Genomic DNA, 15,764 nt, shown 5'->3' with positions numbered 1-15,764 from the left:
ATTACATTAGTGAGAAATAAGAAGATACCTACAGAGCCGTCAGCCCAGTGCCTGCACATGTTCAATAAGCACTGATTTTTAAGAAATGATCACTGCTCTTAAACAGATTGTGGAATCCTTGAGAATGAAGGTCTTGCCTCATTCATCTTATATTTCCCGTTTTCAGGGTGAGGATGGGCACCCAATAGTTTGTCGACAAGCATGAATGTAGAGGAGGAAACTGAGGTCAGAGTGGCTCAGGACCCCACCCCGGGTCACCTGGCCTGTAAGTACACAGCGGGACCGGGCTGTGTATGGCTGGGCTCTGTTCTGTCCCTCTGAGCCCAGTGAGCCTCTCACGTGGCCTTGTCTTGCTCACAGGGGTACCTGGGAGAGGGGCCGAGACCGGAAGCCAGTGTGGCCATAGGAAGTACGTACCATTGCCCCCACTGCCTTCCAGATGCCAGTCAGACTCCACTGTGCCTGTGAGGAAAGGCAGCTGCAGACACTGGGCCAGGATGGCCAACCCCAGATGGCCCCCAGAGGCAGGTGGGGGGAAGCCAGGACGGTTACCTTGTTGGCAGCGCAGGCCAGAGAAGCCGGGGGGACAGAGGCAGCGGGTGCCCTGGCAGGTGCCCCCATGCAGGCAGGGCTCACGGAGCTGGCAGGGGTTCTCCTCGAGCTCACAGAGGTCTCCTGTGGGCCAGGGCGCAGTGAGTGGGCGTGGGCCGGAGTGGCTGCCCACCACCCCACGCCCCCCGCCGGGCCGGCTGGGCTCGCCCACCTTTGAAGCCATCGAGACACAGGCACTGGAACTCGTACTCGCCGGCAGGCATGCACGTGGCGCCGTTCTGGCAAGGCTGGCGCTCGCACGGGGAGCTGGTGTAGCACTGGCCGACGCCCCGGCTGCCCAGGAAGCTGTAGGTGAGGTCCAGCCGCTTCCCGTTCACAGACACCTGTGGGCACAGGGGGCGCTGAGGGGCCCTGGCCCAGCGGGGAGCAGGGCGCAGCGGAGGGTGGCTGGGAACCGGAGCTGGGGCGTGAGCGGTCACGGGGCGTCCCAGCCTAGGTGACGGAGGGACCCGAGCTGCGTGCCTCCCGGGCATCGGGGAGGTCCAGGGGTGCAGCCGGTCCTCTCCAGGAGGCGTCCTCATCCCCGAGTCACAGAGCAGGGACCTGAGGCCGCAGGGAAGCATCTGGCACCCCGCCCTCCCCTGCGGTCCTGGGGCTGCTCCTCACCTCGCCCACACAGCCGTGGAAGTGAGCGCTGACGTTGGTGGCCGGGGGCAGCCGCACGGAGGGCTCCACGCCCCCGAGGTAGAGGAGGGTGTGCAGGTTGAGGCCCTGGCTCTTGCCGGGCGAGGAGCGCAGCACCGGGCGTCTGCCGTTCACACGCAAGCTGCCGTCCTTGTTCAGACGCTCCGCCGACACTCGGTGCCAGTGGCCCAGGGCCAGCGGCTCGGGGCTCCGCAGCACAGCCAGCCCTGGGGGGATGCCGGGCAGGGATGGCACAGGCACGGAGGACCCCCGGTCCCCATACGGGGACTTGAGTGGACATGGTGTTCCGGGAGGAACCTGGGAGGGGTCTAGGGGACTTGCCTAAGGTCATGCATGGAGAGAAGGGACGTGAATGAACAGGGGACTTCAGTGGATCTGAGCCCTCCTTTGGGCACGGGGACCTAAAGCCCATCTGCTTTTGGTGTCTGGTGCTCACCTGACCCTAACTCGTAGCGGAACTCCAGGTGGCCGCCGACCATTGCCAGGGACACGAAGTCCTCCACGGGCCCGCTCTTCCCCCCGCTGAACAGCAGGATGCCGTCGGGTGCCAGCGGCTTGAACTCAACGTCCAGGCGCAGCTCGTGGTGTGTGTTGGTGAGGGCGGGCAGTGCCAGGTAGGAGCCGGTGCCCGACATGGAGGGGGTGGTCACCGTCACACCTGCAGCAGCCACAGCTCAGCCGGGGTAGTGGGGGGGTACTGACATCCCTGCCCGGCCCGCTTCAGGCCCAGCAGCTGCAGCTGCACAGGAGCCCCTGCCCTTGGGCACCGCAGACCAGGCTGGAGGTGTCTCTAGGAAGGAGGGGGCCTTCACGGACTCTCATGGGAGGGATTCAGACTGGGCAGAGGCTTGGTCAGGTGACTTTGGGGCCCTCTGGGTCTGGACTAAGTGTTGTTATTCACAGGGGACTTTGTGGCCTCAGGGTGCCCTGTCCAGCTTCCTCCAACTCCCGGGCTCCCTGGGGACTCAGGTCTGGCACCACTCACCTTCCTCACACCTCACCCCTGAGCGGCCCAGGTGGCAGCGGCAAGTGTAGCCTCGGCCATCAGGTCGGTTCACGCAGGTGGCATCGGGCCCACAGGCCTCTGGGGGACAGAGGGCAGCAAGAGGAACATTGAGGTGGCCCGGGAGAGGGTGGGGTCCTGATGCTACAGCCCCACCTATAGCACCCCAGGGGCCTTGGCCAGCCTGGGAGGACTACATTGGGAGACTGGGCAGGAGGAATGGATGGCGGAGGGGTAGGGGGCACCCAGGAGGCTGGGCAGGGGGCAGCATGGGAGGGAGGTGCATGAGTGGCCAGGGTAACAGTGTGGGGTGGTGGGTACCTGGGATGCAGGTCATGGGGTGAGTGCTTTGGTGAGGGATGAGAAGGTGGTGGGTACCTGGGGTAGTAAGAGGCTGGCGGGGGTCGGCGCCTGGGAGCAGTGATGGGGGTAGGATGAGTAACTGGGCACCAGTGATGGGGGTGAGAACTTGGGGGGCAGAGCTAGGGGGCAGAGTGGGTGTTAGGGTAGCAGTGATGGAGGTCAGTATCTGGGAGGAGTGGTGAGAACCTGGGCGAGTGAGATTGTGGGTGGACATGGAGGGGCAGCTACGGGCAGAGGCGAGCACCCAAGGGTGGCAGCGGTCACAAGGGTGGGTCACGCACCTGGGTGGCAGTGCAGGGCCTGCGAGTGCTCACAGCGACTCCCGGTGAAGCCAGCCGGGCAGATGCACACGTAGCTGCTGCTCTCTGAATCCTGACATTGGCCCCCGTTCTGTGAAGCCGGCCCCAGAAGTTAGGTGGAGAACACCCTGGCTCTCCCCTACTTCCCACGGGGGCTTCCCTGGCGGAGGGTAGCAGCCAGGGGCAGTTGGGTGGGCTGTGTGGTGCGGGGTTACCTGGCACGGCCGGTCCCTACAGGTGGGGCAGTGGGAGATGCCGTGGGCGGTCAGGTTGAGGTCGTGGAAGATGATCTCCTCGCCCTGGATGCGTAGCTCCCGGACGCAGCCTGCGCGGTGGGCAGCCACGATGAGAGGGGTGGCAGTGCCAGGGGCCTGCCCTGCCCCCCCTGCACCCTGGGGTGCTCTCCCAGGCCCCCATGGGCTCAGCCAGCCAGCCGGGGAGGTGGGACAGGGGCTCACCTATGAAGCCGCTGCTCAGCCCGGCCTTGGGGATGGCACCGTAGTCGGGGTAGCCACCCAGGTAGAGCTCCTCATTTAGGTCCAGGCCCTGGAACTTGCCCTGGGGAGTGGAGAAGCCGGGATGGGGAACAGGGGCTGGGCAGCGGTGGGCAGGTGGCTGGAAATGGGGGGGACTGGTGGGGCCTCACCTGAGAGGTCCCGTTGACGGGGGCCAGGCTGCCCACAATCAGGGAGCCCTGGGTAAGGCTGCGCAGCAGGGTCACGGTGTGGAACTGGCCCAGCGCCAGCGGTGTGGGGTGGCGGATGGTGGCCATGCCTGAGCCTGCGTCAAACCTGCTCCGTGGGGTGGGGCCAGGGCAGGAGAGAGCACACACTGGGCTAGTCAGAAGGGCTGGGCAGGGGGCCCGGCCTGGGGAAGGCGATGTCACCGTTTCCTACAGTTCTGATCTAGTTCCTGTCCTTGCCTTGTCCATCCCCAGCTCACCCCATCCTTGCCCCTTCCTCGGGTCTCCTCCTCCACCCCCCATCCCCAGAGTTTATCCAGAGCAGCCCCCGGGTGTTAACTGCTCTATGGCCCTAGAGATCACCTTGCTGCTTTCCTCCTTTATGGCTGCTCTTGCCCAACTAGGTTATGGATTTCCCCAAGGCCAGAACTTGATCTGTCTCTACCGGTGCATGGCACAGAGGAGGAGTCCAGTCCAGCAAATAATTTTTGAGCCAGTGAATGAATGAATCCTGTCTGCAGGAGTCCTACCCGGTAGACACGCGCTCAGGATCACCGAGCATCTCTGCCACGGTTCTGAGCAAGTCTGGGGCTGCTTCCTCCTTTACCCGGTCGGCACACTGTCCCCGCGCCACAGATCATGCGGTCACCAAGGGTGACGGCCGCATCTCCTCCTTCATTCAACTCAGGGCAGGGTGCTGTGTGCCTGACCAAAGCCCCGTGGTCCAGTCCTCTAGCCCCTTCCCTTGTGAACGGGGTGGGGGAGAGTCTCACCGGAACTCAGGCCTGCCCCCCACGAGGCCGAAGGAGATGAAGTCAGGCTGCCTGTTGGCCAGGTTGGTGGGGCTCCCCGGGCTCCGCTTCTGCCCGTTGTACAGCAGCATCCCTGGAGGGCACAGCCGTGTGAGGGCCTCCCACCAGCCACGGGCCCCCCGTCCGCCCCGCCCCAGGAGTGAGTGACCACAGCCGGGGAGCCTTCACTGTCTAGCTCCCGTCCCTCCCTCCACACACCCCCGAGCAGCCAGGGCCCTTCTCACTGTCTCCAGAGGCGCCCTACCCAGGGCTGGCTCCCGGTCCCTACAAACACATGGAATCTGCTTCATTCACACCGGAGGGCCTACCTGAGAGGACAGGGAGGCAGAGACTCACCCGAGTAGAGAAGGAGGCCTGGACAGTGAAAGTCAGAGCCGTAGGAAGATGGGGGAGAGAGAAAAAGAGAGAGGGAGAGAGAGAGAGAAAGAGAGAGAGGAGGAAAGGCTGAGAGATGGAGACAAAGGAGGAGGAGGAGGACAGAACCAACAGGAAGCCGGGCCAGGAGGCTGGCTGTGGGTGTACCCATCAGAGGTGGGAGGTACTGAGCAGTGGGGATAGAGACAGGAGGGGGTGTGAGAGATGGCCCCGATGGCAGGCCAGGGGTCCCGGGACAGGGAACTGGGGGAGATAGGTAGGACCGGGGGCCTCCAGGGCTCAGACAGTGGTGGCGGTTAGCCCAGGAGATCCCCACCCCACAGCGGCCCCTCCCCTGCTCACCATCAGCTGAGTCAGGCCGGAAGGTGATCTTGATCTCGAACTTCCTATAGGCATCTTTGATGGTGGGCAGCGGCAGGAAGGAGTGCGGGGTCTGCGTGAAGTAGGGGACCACCCGCTCTGCGGGCAGAGAACGCAGCTCGAACCCATGCCTCCCAGGCAGTGGGCAGGGCGCTGCCAAGTGCGGAGGCTGTCGTCTTACCCGGCACCTGCAGATGGGCGAAGGCTTTGACCTTGCCCTGGCGGTTAGTGGCGGTGCAGACATAGGTGCCGGCGTCCTGAGGCCGGACAGAGGGCAGCAGCAGCATGTTGTTTTCCAGGCGGCTGTCGGGTGGCAGGTTGCCGTCCAGCTGCAAACACAGCCGCACGTTGGAGCCTGGCCTCGGCCCGCACCTCTCCAGGGCCTGCCTCCCATCTCACCTCGGGCCCACCCATAAGCACTGCGGACGTGCTCTGTGCCAAACCCAGGCCAGGTCCTGGGGGCACCGAGATGGTGAAGACTCGGTCCCCGCCCCTCAGGCCCGCGGCGCCCCTGCCTGGCACTTACCTTGCTCCAGGTGATGTCAGGAGTCGGGTAGCCAGAGGCCATGCAGGGGAAGGCGGCTGCAGAACCAGCAGGCACACGGACCTCTGGGGGTGTTGAGATCTGGGGCAAGGCTAGGAGTGGGGAAGGAGACACAGGCCATCAATCTGATGACACCCACCGTTTCAGAGCCCAGACTGTGTCCTGACTCCTTCCATCCCCACAATAGCCCCCCGAAGGGAGGCACTGCATCCCCATTTCACAGATGAGGCTCACTGCTGCTTGCACACTCAGGGACAGGTCCATTGGACTCCACAGCCCGAGACGCTTCAACACATCCCGGTAGAACATTGTGTTGCCCCCTCAGGACCTGAGGAGGGGCACCAGGGCAGTATGCAGTGGTAAGTTTGGGGGCAAGTCATGCGGGTTGGGGTGAAAAGGAGCTTCCTTTAAAGACAACACAGATATGTGTCAGCCCTTGACAACTGCTCTTTGTCACTCTCCAGTGTCTGTGTTTATGTAGTCTCTGCCATCACACTGGGCTGTGGGTCTCCATCAGCATCTCCGGTGCTTTAGTGTGTGATGCCCCCCATCCCCGTGGAGGTCCCCGCCGGCCTTCACCTTGCACGAGCAGCAGCACGTGGGACTGGGTGGTGCCCGCAGAGTTGGTGGCGGTGCAGCGATACTGTCCTGCATCGGCCAGCTCCACGTGGGCGATCCTGACAATGCCTCCGCTCTGCACGATGCCGGGCCGCAGGCGTCCCCCAACTTTGCTCCATGTCACTTGAGGCTTGGGGTCACCCAGGGCCAGGCACTCGAACTCCACGGCATGGCCGACCACCACGGTCTGCACGGAGGTCCGGATGTTGATGAGCACCGAGGGCAGGGCTAGGGAGGAGGGAAGCAGGGGCAGAGTGAGGCCAGCCTGCCGCAGGCCTGGCCCGAGGAGGGGAGAACTGGGGCTCCTGGCGTCCATTTACTTTCTCGTGCATTCACTCATGAACATGCTCACTTGTCTGCTCTCTTTTGTAGGTTCACCCTCTTGGGTATCTGCTGTCCTTCATTGGTTGGTCTGAGCACCCACTTGCTCCACCCATCTCCTTTTCTCCCCTCCTTGCAATATTTGTCAAACCCCCTTATGCTATGCTAGACACAAGCAATAATTCTCTTTCTTCATAGAAATTTAAGGTGCTTCCTGGGGAACACCATCCCTGTACCCCTCATCTCTGTCTCCTGCTCTTAGGAAAGGCCTGAAGGCACCATCCTACCTTGGACAACCAGTTGGGCACTGGCCTGGGCCTGTCCCCACGGTCCATGGGCCTGGCAAATATATGTCCCTTGGCAACTCTGGTCCAAGTTCTGGATTCTGTAAAGAAAAAAATAATACAACATTAGTGAATACAAATAAGTGACAAGAATGCTTTCCAGTGGGGGCATCTGGGTGGCTCAGCAGGTTAAGCATTTGCTTTAGGCTCAGGTCATGGTCCCAGGGTCCTGGGATTGAGCCCTGCATGGGGCTCCCTGCTCAGTGGGGAGCCTGCTTCTCCTTCTCCCTCTGCCACTCCACCTGCTTGTGCTCTCTCGTTCTGTCAAGTAAAATCTTTTTTTTTTTTTTAATTTTTTTTTTAAATTTTTATTTATTTATGATAGGCACACAGTGAGAGAGAGAGAGAGGCAGAGACACAGGCAGAGGGAGAAGCAGGCTCCATGCACCGGGAGCCTGACGTGGGATTCGATCCCGGGTCTCCAGGATCGCGCCCCAGGCCAAAGGCAGGCGCTAAACCGCTGCGCCACCCAGGGATCCCTGTCAAGTAAAATCTTAAAAAGAAAAAAGAATGCTTTGCAATGGTAGGCAAGCTCAAAGCCATCAGAGGTTAGCACGTGGCATAAGCTTCTGGTCTCCCACTAACCATGTGAGGTAGGGAGAAGGTGAGGTAGACAGGCAGGCAGGCCGACTAATGTCACCACAACCATTTTTTTTTAAGATTTATTTATTTATTTATCAGAGAGAGAGAGAGGCAGAGACACAGGAGGAGGGAGAAGCAGGCTCCATGCTGGGAGCCCGACGTGGGACTCGATCCCGGGACTCCAGGATCACACCCTGGGCCAAAGGCAGGCGCTAAACCGCTGAGCCACCCAGGGATCCCCACCACAATCATTTTAGGTCAAGACCTTATGGTCAGATCTCAAGAACCCATAGTTACAGAACAGCAGAGCTGAGATCTGGGTCATGTGTATGTATTTGGCCTCAGAGCCTATTCCCTCTCCCCTACTGATAAGGATACAGATATGAGCCACTGTTTACTGAAAGCCTTCCATGTGCTTTAGTAATCCCATTAATCTCATTTGGTCTCACGTAATTCCTTGCAGGGCTAAGAGCATTCAGGCTCAGAGAATAGAAGTGACTTGTCCAAGGACATGGTTTCATGCTGAGCCCCACAGGACAGGTGTCCTAACACCCCCCTCTCCCTGGGCATCCCCACCCTATGCACCTTGGACTAGGGTGCTCAAATTCAGTCTGGCTGCCCTTCTCGACTCACCGGAGCACCCCATCCTGCACACTGTGGCCAGGAGGCAGCTGACCCCCTTCCTTGATCCAGCGGAGCTGGGTGCCCCGGTCACTGGGCACAGCACAGTGGAACTCGACGCTGGCCCCTATGCTCTTGGTCTCCAGCTGAGGTGTGACCTGAACGGTGGGCGTGGATCCTGCTGGGATGGCAGTTGCCAGGACAGAGCCAGAGGGGCCTGTGGGGACATGGGAGAGGTTCTCTGTGAGTGTGCCCGTGTGTGCACGCATGCATGAGAGTGATATCCATGATGCCTCCCCTCCCAGGACCCAGAAATTCCCCATCCTAATATCCAAGGGATGTTCTTTTCGTAGGACCCCCTTCTGCGCCTCCTGAGCCAGGGCTGCTCACCTTGAACAAACACCTGGGCGAAGGCCTCTGCCGAGCCCACCTTGTTGGTGACCTGGCAACGGTAGCGGCCCGAGTCCTCAGGGGCCACGGACTCAAAGCGCAGCAGCTCGTTCCTGGCGGTTGCCCTTGCAGGGAGGCTGCCACCCACACGGCTCCACTGGAAGGTGAGCGGGGGTGTCCCATGAGCCAGGCACTGGAGCTGCACTGTCTCCCCTGCCCGCACCGAAGTGTGCTCCGGGACTGTGGTGGCATACGGTGGGCCTGGGGTGGGGGGGACACAGAGTCAGGGCAGGGAAGATCAGTGGTCAGGTGGGAGCTGGTGCCTGACCCAGGCGACTTGCCAAAGGACCCGAGATGCCCAGCAGTGAAGCAGAGGACAGGATGAGGGGAGCCCGGGTCCTGGGAGGAGAGGTGGGTCTCAGACTAGGGCGGGCTCTGGGGGCCTGAGGTGCACGGGGCCCTCTGGATGGCATTCCTTGGGTTCTGTCCAGGGTGTAGCCTGCCTGGGCCTCAGACCTGCATGCAGGGCAGAGAGGGGAGCCCAAGGAGGGCGGATGAGCGCCTTACTCTCTACGTGCAGGGCGATGGTGGCCTCAGCGTGCCCGGCAGGGCTAGTGGCATTGCAGATGTACTGGCCCGAGTCCTGCTGGGCTACTCGGGGGATGATCAGTGTGTCACCTTGCAGCTGGTGCTGCCAGGGCAGCGGGGAACGCAGCTTGGACCAGTGGATGGTGGGCATGGGGCTGCCTGCAGAGTGGAATAAAAGACCACAGAGGTCAGTGGGCTGCCCTAGAGACTAGCTGGGCATGAGGCTGGTGTAGAAGTGATCGGGTGACCTTGTCCCTTCACGGGGGTCACTGAGTGGGCACCTCAGCCATCACTGGGTGGTGCCAGCAACAGAGTCCCCTCCCGGTGTATGATGCCATCTTCAGATCTCTTGTGTCTACAGTTCAGGCCCCAGGGCAGCACTGCTCTGCCTGCCTTGTGTGCCAGCCCCCGTCCACACCTGTGGCTGAGCAGCGCAGGGTGGCTGTGTGTCCAGCCTCTACGGTCAGCTCGGCTTCTTCAACTTGGACCTGGGGCGCCCCTGGGGCCACAGTGCCCGTGTCCACAATCACCTCCACCCGCTTCTGTGCTGTGCCCAGTGCATTCTGAGCGAGGCATACGTAGGTGCCTGCATCTGATGGTTTAGCTGATGAGATCTGGAAGAAAGCAAGGATGTTGGGTAAGTGGGCACAGACAAGCACCTCGGCATCAGCCCCCAGGTCTGGCTTGCTTTCACCTCTTCCCTCTACCCTTCCCTTTGCTTTTGGTTCTCCCATTGGGCTGCTTGAGGACTTACAAACTCAAGACATCCAGCCCATTAGTCTATCCCATCCACTTGTCCATCAACCCACCCACCCCTCCCCCATCGACCCACACATCCACCCACCCACCCATCTACTCACCATACATCCACCCACCTACCTGTCTACCCACCCATCCACCCATTCATTCAGCCACCCTTCCACCCACCCACCCTCTACTCACCTACCCATCCACCCATCTACCTACCTATCCACCCAACCACCCACTCCCCCATCTACCCACCCACCTACCCACCCATCCATCTATCCTTCCAGCCATTCTTTCTTCCTTCCCTGTCTTTTACCTTTTTTCTTCTTGCCCATCTTCCAATCTACCCACCAAACACTTATCCCATGCCCCTCTTTCTCTATCCATCCATTCATCACCCATCTGCCCATTCACGTCTCTTTCCTCTAAGCATGTGCTCCAGGATGGGCCCTGGCTAGACCCTCAGACCCAGAGATGAAAAGGCCCTGGCCTGTGGCCAGGGGAAGGCTTGCCTCACCTGCAACACCGTGTGGCTGTCCACGACCCCATACATCCGCTGCTCCACATTGTTGGGGGCGCCGATCCGAGTCCAGCGAGCTGAAGAGCGGGGCTCCCCAGCACTGACACACTCCAGGGTGACGGACTTGCCCACTTTCACCCGCACGGGGCCCTCGGGGAGCACAGACACAGTGGGGGGTCCTGTGCAGAGGAATGGCATCATTGATGCACCTGCGAGGCTCTGCCCACCACATGCACCTCACGGCCCCTGTCGCAGTAACTGCCCAGTGGGCACTATTCTGCATGGATGTGGAAACCGAGGCCAAGAGGGAGGACGCCCGAGAGGGAGGCGTTGGCTGAGGCGGGATGGAGATCTGGAGGTTGCAAGCTCAGAATCAGGGCTGGAAACAGGAAGGTGGAGCCTCCAGGGCTGAGGCCGCTCACCGTGCACGCTGAGGTTCACGACACTCTGGGCCACACCATAGGCGTTGGAGGCCACGCAGCGGTAAGTCCCGTGGTTGCTGGGCCGGGTGCCCACGATGGTGATGATGGAGCCGTTGGGGCTGATGTGAACATTGTCTGCGGAGTTGGCGCTGGTCAGTGAGGTGGTCCTTGTGCCTTGGTGTTGCCGTAGGCGTGGCTCTGCCCCACGTCCCCACCCCTCCAGCCTGGCTGTGTCCAGCTCACAGGGGCCCAGGCCTCCACCTTTGCCCATTCACTCCTGGGCATGATCACACCCTCACACCCGCCTCCAGGATCCTCCCCCCACCCCCCAGCTCACCCTCCAGTTCTTGGTTCCGAGTCTTCCACTCGAGGCTGATGGGGGCTGCCCCGTCATGGATGAGGCACTTGAAGCTGGCATCTTGGCCCTGCTGCACGGTGCTGCTGGGTGGGTCGATAGAGATGACGGGGCTCCTGAGGCCTGGGGGATGAGGCAGGCGGGGGGCTGGGCTCAGCAGGGCTGGCTCGGCTTGGCCTCCCCGCCTCAGCTCCACGGTCTCCCTCCTCCCCCTGCCCGTGGCATCTGCCACACTCACGGTAGGAGGACCCCGCACTGGGCAGGACAGTGACTGTAAAGGAAGCCTCCTGCTCAGGGCCCGAGCCTCCAACCACACGGCACACGTACTCGCCCGAGTCAGCTGGGGAGACGTGGTGCAGCCTCAGCCGGGAGCCGTGGGTCTGTGGGAGTTAGGAGGGGGCAGCTGTCAGGCCAAAGCACTGGGGCAGGGCAAGTCCCCAAGCCCACTGTGCCATGTTGGTTCTCCCTAAAGTCCCAGGAGCTCAGGGCTCCAGCGGGGAGGGATGAGGGAGTGTCATTTACTGGATCCTACATGTCTGACCGACCCACTTTGCAGAGGAGGAAGCTGCCCCGGGAACACTGTGGCAGCAGGGCTGGGATACCCAGGTCTCCCACTCTCATGCTGAGCAGCTCTGCTCCAAAAACTACACTATCCCCTGGGGTCCAGGAGGAGACTGGGGTCCACGTGAGGTTTGGGGTGCAGAAAGCAAATGTAAGTCGAGCCCTGCCTGCCCTGGAACGCTTCCCAGCAGGCCCCTGTACCTGGTGCCGGGCGGGGAGGCTGCCCCCACGCTTGTACCATGTGACCTGGGCGTGGGCCTGCCCGGGCACCACGCAGTTCAGGTCCAGGCTCTGTCCTTCGGCCACATGGGAGGAGGAGGCCTCGATGTAGATGGGCTGGGCCAGTCCTGGGGCTGGGGACACAGAGGGTGGGTAAGAAGGGTGAGGCTCTGGGGCATGGAGGCAGGGACTGAATTTGGTGGTAGTGACAAGACGCCATGGGCTCACGCCACCCAGACCCAGGGCTGGTCCCCAGTGGTGGGGGGAGGGGCTGGACGACCTCCAAGGAGCAGAGAGCCAGAGCCCTGCTGGAAGAGTCGGGAGGAGCAGGGCCAGGGAGAGGTCCCCAAGCTTCACCCCCTGCCCCTGTCACTTACCAGGAATGGGGCCTGGGCTGGACGGCTCAATTGTGACAAGGACAGAAGCCTCCAGGGTGCCTGAGCTGCTGGTCACTTGGCATGAGTACTCTCCAGAGTCAGCCGGGGACACCTGATTCAGCCTCAGCAGGGGTCCGTGGACCTGGCCAGTGTCAGGGCAAGGGTGGGGAGGGTGAGCTGGGGGCCTGGCAGCCATGGCCTTCAGATGCCCAAGCCCTCTGGTACGTGCACCCCAGGACCGTCACGTATAGTTGTGAAGGCTGCATCCTGTGCAGGGTGACCCCCTGAGACTTCAGACACCGTGGAGTACATTTATAACATTTTGTGGTAGGAAGAAGTCTAGCATCCTGAGTAACAGGTGCCTTTTTTTATTGCACCAAGGTGCTGAGAAGCTGGTGGCGGCTCTGCTGTGCCCAGCCTGTTCTCCACCTCCTGGATGTCAGTGACTTCCTGCTGCAATTCCCCCAAAGCCCTGGATGGTGGGGCCACCTTCCCTCCTGGCTAGTTTGAGGCAGGATTGTCGGGCAGGGGTGGGGTGGGGTGGGGAGGGCCCACATCCTGCTTTCTCCAAGCCCCTGTACCTGGTGCCGGGCAGGAAGGCTGCCCCCGCGCCTGTGCCATGTGACCTGGGCGTGGGCCTGTCCAGGGACCACACAGTTCAGATCCAGGGTCTGCCCCTCGGCTACGTGGGAGGAAGAGGTCTCGATGCGGATGGGCTGGGAGCCACCTGGGGCTGAGGCACAGGAAGAGATCAATGAGCTGTAATTCCCACCCCTTTGCCATCAGTCCTACCCCCGGGTGCCCAGATTTTCAGACCAGGGGCCAGACCGCATATGGAGAGATGGCTTCGATCCCCCCCACTGCCTATTCTTCTGAAGCCTGGGGCAGCTGGGCTGGCCTGGAGGAAATGGCAAGCCCCAGACCACGGCCCCACCACTATCTCCTCTTGTGCTCCCAGCACCTCCGGTGGCCAGGGCACAGGGCCAGGCACCTCCACATAGGTCACTCATTTTTCTCAAACTTGAGCGATGTGTGGCTAAGAACCCAGACTCTGGGGCCAGACTCCCTGGGTTCCAAACCCAACTCTGCCACTTATTAGTTGTATGACCTTCGGAGAACTACTTCACCTGCCTGAGTTTCAGTTCCCCATCTGTAAAATGGGGAGAACAACCATACTGACCTCCAACAGTTCTTGTGAGGACGAAATGGGTTAATATGGGTAAACAGAACAAGGCCCAGCACCTCGCAAGTGCTAGATCACATTTGTTACTTAGCACTTCATGTACTATCATGTCTGCTACAGCCACGTATTAATCACGTTATGTTACGTTTTCCTGTCAACTGAGTCGCTTAACAGAACCCTTAAATACTTGGCCCCATCGTAGGCAATGATTTCCCTGAAATCATGGTGGGTTTCATATGTGGCTGTTTTTCTCTGATATAACACCACTAATATGAAAGATTTTTACCAGGGCACTGCTCCAGAGCACCCTCCTGTACCCCCAAAAGCACGGTTCCAGCCTTTAGGGAGCTCATGGATTGTTGCAAGAGTTCTGCTAGCCCCACTGTACGGACAAGGAAGGTGAAGCATGGAGCCTCTTGTGCAACATCTCAGAGTGTGGACAGAGGAGCTGGGACTCAAGCCCACCTATGCCAGGCCGAGAACCCCAAGTCTGTTCTCGGGCCTTGGACATCCCAGTTCACCTGGCTCCCGACTCTGCCTGCTGGTCACTGCCACCCTCCCTACCCCCCTGCTGCCTTCCTGCTCCAGCCTCCCAGCCCCACCATAGAGACTCTCACCAGGAGCAGGAATAGCGCTGGAGCCAGAGGCCTCGATGTTGACCAGGACTGAGGCCTCCAGGGGGTCTGAGCTGCTCCCCACGCGGCACACGTACTCGCCCGAGTCAGCCGGGGACACCTGGTACAGCCGCAGCCGAGAGCCGTGGGCCTGAGCAGGGGCAGGACAGGGGAACAGGAGCAGAGCAAGAGAGAGTCAGAGGGTCAAGGTCTACCCTCTGACCTAGGCAGGCATGTGGCCTCCCTCCTGACTAGCTCTTGGGGGAGGGGCCTCTAACCGGCGCCCCCACATTCAGCAGCCCTCCCATCACTTCCAGCCCCCTGACTCCCATACCTGGTGGTGAGTGGGGAGGCTGCCCCCGCGCTTGTGCCACGTGACCTGGGCGTGGGCCTGCCCGGGCACCACACAGTTCAGGTCCACGGTCTGCCCTTCGGCCACATGGGAGGAGGAGGACTCAATTCTGATGGGTACAGCACCACCGGGGACTGTGGGCACAGAAGCAGATTTGGGTACAACCGGGTTGGTAAGAGCCTCAGCCACAGAAACCCCTGGGGCCCAAGGTAATAACAATGGTTAACACCTCTTAAGTGCGTATAGCGTGCCAGGCACTGTCAGAAGCACTGGGTGTGTGTGAACTCATTTAATCCTCACAGAATTCATAAACTTTCTGTGATCATGGAAACATTCTATATCTGCACCATCCACTACGGCGGCTACCAGCTGCGTGTGGCTCTGGAGCACTTGAAACGTGACGACGTGAGTGTTAAACTTCAACTGTAATTGCCATGTGCGGCCAGTGGCCACCGTCGTGGACAGTGCGAGGTCGGGATGACCGGCATCTCCGTGCTGCTGACGAGGAAATGAAGCTGAGGGAACCCAAGTCTCTTAGTGGTACAGGCAGGATTTGAGCCCAGGCATCTTTCTGCAGAGCCCTTGTCCCGGATTGCCACCGTCACGTGAGAGCTCTGACTGCTGACTCCCCAGGGAGCACTGTTCCCGGAGTCTCCTGGTCCCTTCCCGGGCCTTTGTCAGACTCACCGGAGGGGCTGCCGGCGCCGGGGGAGACGGAGACCATGATGGAGGTCTCCTGGGCATCGATGTTGTTGTTGGCACGGCACACGTACTCGCCCGAGTCAGCCACAGACATGTGGTGCAGCCGCAGGCGGGAGCCGTGGGCCTGGGGGCAGATGGGGAAGAAGGGGGACAGGGGTGAGCGGCCAGGAAGTCACCAGCCGGCCCAGGCCTCCTTCCAGGCCGCCCTCTGCCCACCCAGGGTGGGAGGGAGGACTTCACTTCCCGTTCTCTGCCCATGGAGGCTGTCCCTGCAGTGCCCGCCCCGGGGGCAGGGGCTCTGCCCTCACGGCCACGGCTCCAGTCTGTACCTGGTGTTGGGTGGGAAGGCTGCCGCCACGCTTGTACCACGTGATGGTGGCCTGGGGCTGCCCAGCCACCACACAGTTCAGATCCAGGGTCTGCCCTTCGACCACCGTGGGGGACGAGGACTCGATCCGGATGGGGGGGGAGACGCTGGGCACTGGAGACAGAGAAGGACGGGCCCCACAGCCGGAGTCAGGCAGCAGTGATGGCACCAGGGCCCTGTCCGCCT

The 15,764-nt window shown here is 61.2% G+C and overlaps 1 protein-coding gene across 14 annotated transcripts in view; it reads right to left on the bottom strand.

Moving 5' to 3' along the window:
* Nucleotides 1-15,764, bottom strand: part of HSPG2 (heparan sulfate proteoglycan 2) — a 99,591-nt gene that overhangs the window by 4,175 nt on the left and 79,652 nt on the right. For 10 of the 14 annotated variants that reach the window (XM_038531680.1, XM_038531685.1, XM_038531691.1 and 7 more), the window contains 32 exons: nucleotides 15,541-15,692; nucleotides 15,197-15,335; nucleotides 14,492-14,643; nucleotides 14,161-14,308; nucleotides 12,942-13,093; nucleotides 12,361-12,502; nucleotides 11,966-12,117; nucleotides 11,442-11,583; nucleotides 11,186-11,326; nucleotides 10,849-10,983; nucleotides 10,424-10,605; nucleotides 9,578-9,773; nucleotides 9,139-9,318; nucleotides 8,572-8,832; nucleotides 8,194-8,398; nucleotides 6,922-7,019; nucleotides 6,275-6,541; nucleotides 5,678-5,787; nucleotides 5,333-5,480; nucleotides 5,134-5,250; nucleotides 4,753-4,770; nucleotides 4,378-4,489; nucleotides 3,569-3,713; nucleotides 3,381-3,480; nucleotides 3,138-3,247; nucleotides 2,905-3,013; nucleotides 2,243-2,341; nucleotides 1,694-1,915; nucleotides 1,219-1,463; nucleotides 764-935; nucleotides 553-675; nucleotides 418-462 (listed from right to left, as the gene is read on the bottom strand). In XM_038531680.1, coding sequence (XP_038387608.1) covers nucleotides 418-462; nucleotides 553-675; nucleotides 764-935; nucleotides 1,219-1,463; nucleotides 1,694-1,915; nucleotides 2,243-2,341; nucleotides 2,905-3,013; nucleotides 3,138-3,247; nucleotides 3,381-3,480; nucleotides 3,569-3,713; nucleotides 4,378-4,489; nucleotides 4,753-4,770; nucleotides 5,134-5,250; nucleotides 5,333-5,480; nucleotides 5,678-5,787; nucleotides 6,275-6,541; nucleotides 6,922-7,019; nucleotides 8,194-8,398; nucleotides 8,572-8,832; nucleotides 9,139-9,318; nucleotides 9,578-9,773; nucleotides 10,424-10,605; nucleotides 10,849-10,983; nucleotides 11,186-11,326; nucleotides 11,442-11,583; nucleotides 11,966-12,117; nucleotides 12,361-12,502; nucleotides 12,942-13,093; nucleotides 14,161-14,308; nucleotides 14,492-14,643; nucleotides 15,197-15,335; nucleotides 15,541-15,692 — 4,719 coding nt within the window. The remainder of the gene's footprint in view (nucleotides 1-417; nucleotides 463-552; nucleotides 676-763; nucleotides 936-1,218; nucleotides 1,464-1,693; nucleotides 1,916-2,242; nucleotides 2,342-2,904; nucleotides 3,014-3,137; nucleotides 3,248-3,380; nucleotides 3,481-3,568; nucleotides 3,714-4,377; nucleotides 4,490-4,752; nucleotides 4,771-5,133; nucleotides 5,251-5,332; nucleotides 5,481-5,677; nucleotides 5,788-6,274; nucleotides 6,542-6,921; nucleotides 7,020-8,193; nucleotides 8,399-8,571; nucleotides 8,833-9,138; nucleotides 9,319-9,577; nucleotides 9,774-10,423; nucleotides 10,606-10,848; nucleotides 10,984-11,185; nucleotides 11,327-11,441; nucleotides 11,584-11,965; nucleotides 12,118-12,360; nucleotides 12,503-12,941; nucleotides 13,094-14,160; nucleotides 14,309-14,491; nucleotides 14,644-15,196; nucleotides 15,336-15,540; nucleotides 15,693-15,764) is intronic. The other 4 variants (XM_038531682.1, XM_038531692.1, XM_038531693.1 and 1 more) reach the window with 2 other exon arrangements.

This window comes from Canis lupus, chromosome 2 (genome assembly GCF_011100685.1).
Source record: "Canis lupus familiaris isolate Mischka breed German Shepherd chromosome 2, alternate assembly UU_Cfam_GSD_1.0, whole genome shotgun sequence".
In the NCBI taxonomy this organism is placed as follows: domain Eukaryota; kingdom Metazoa; phylum Chordata; class Mammalia; order Carnivora; family Canidae; genus Canis; species Canis lupus.
The sequence above is the reverse complement of the archived record's forward strand: the minus strand, read 5'-3'. Positions and strand labels throughout refer to the sequence as shown.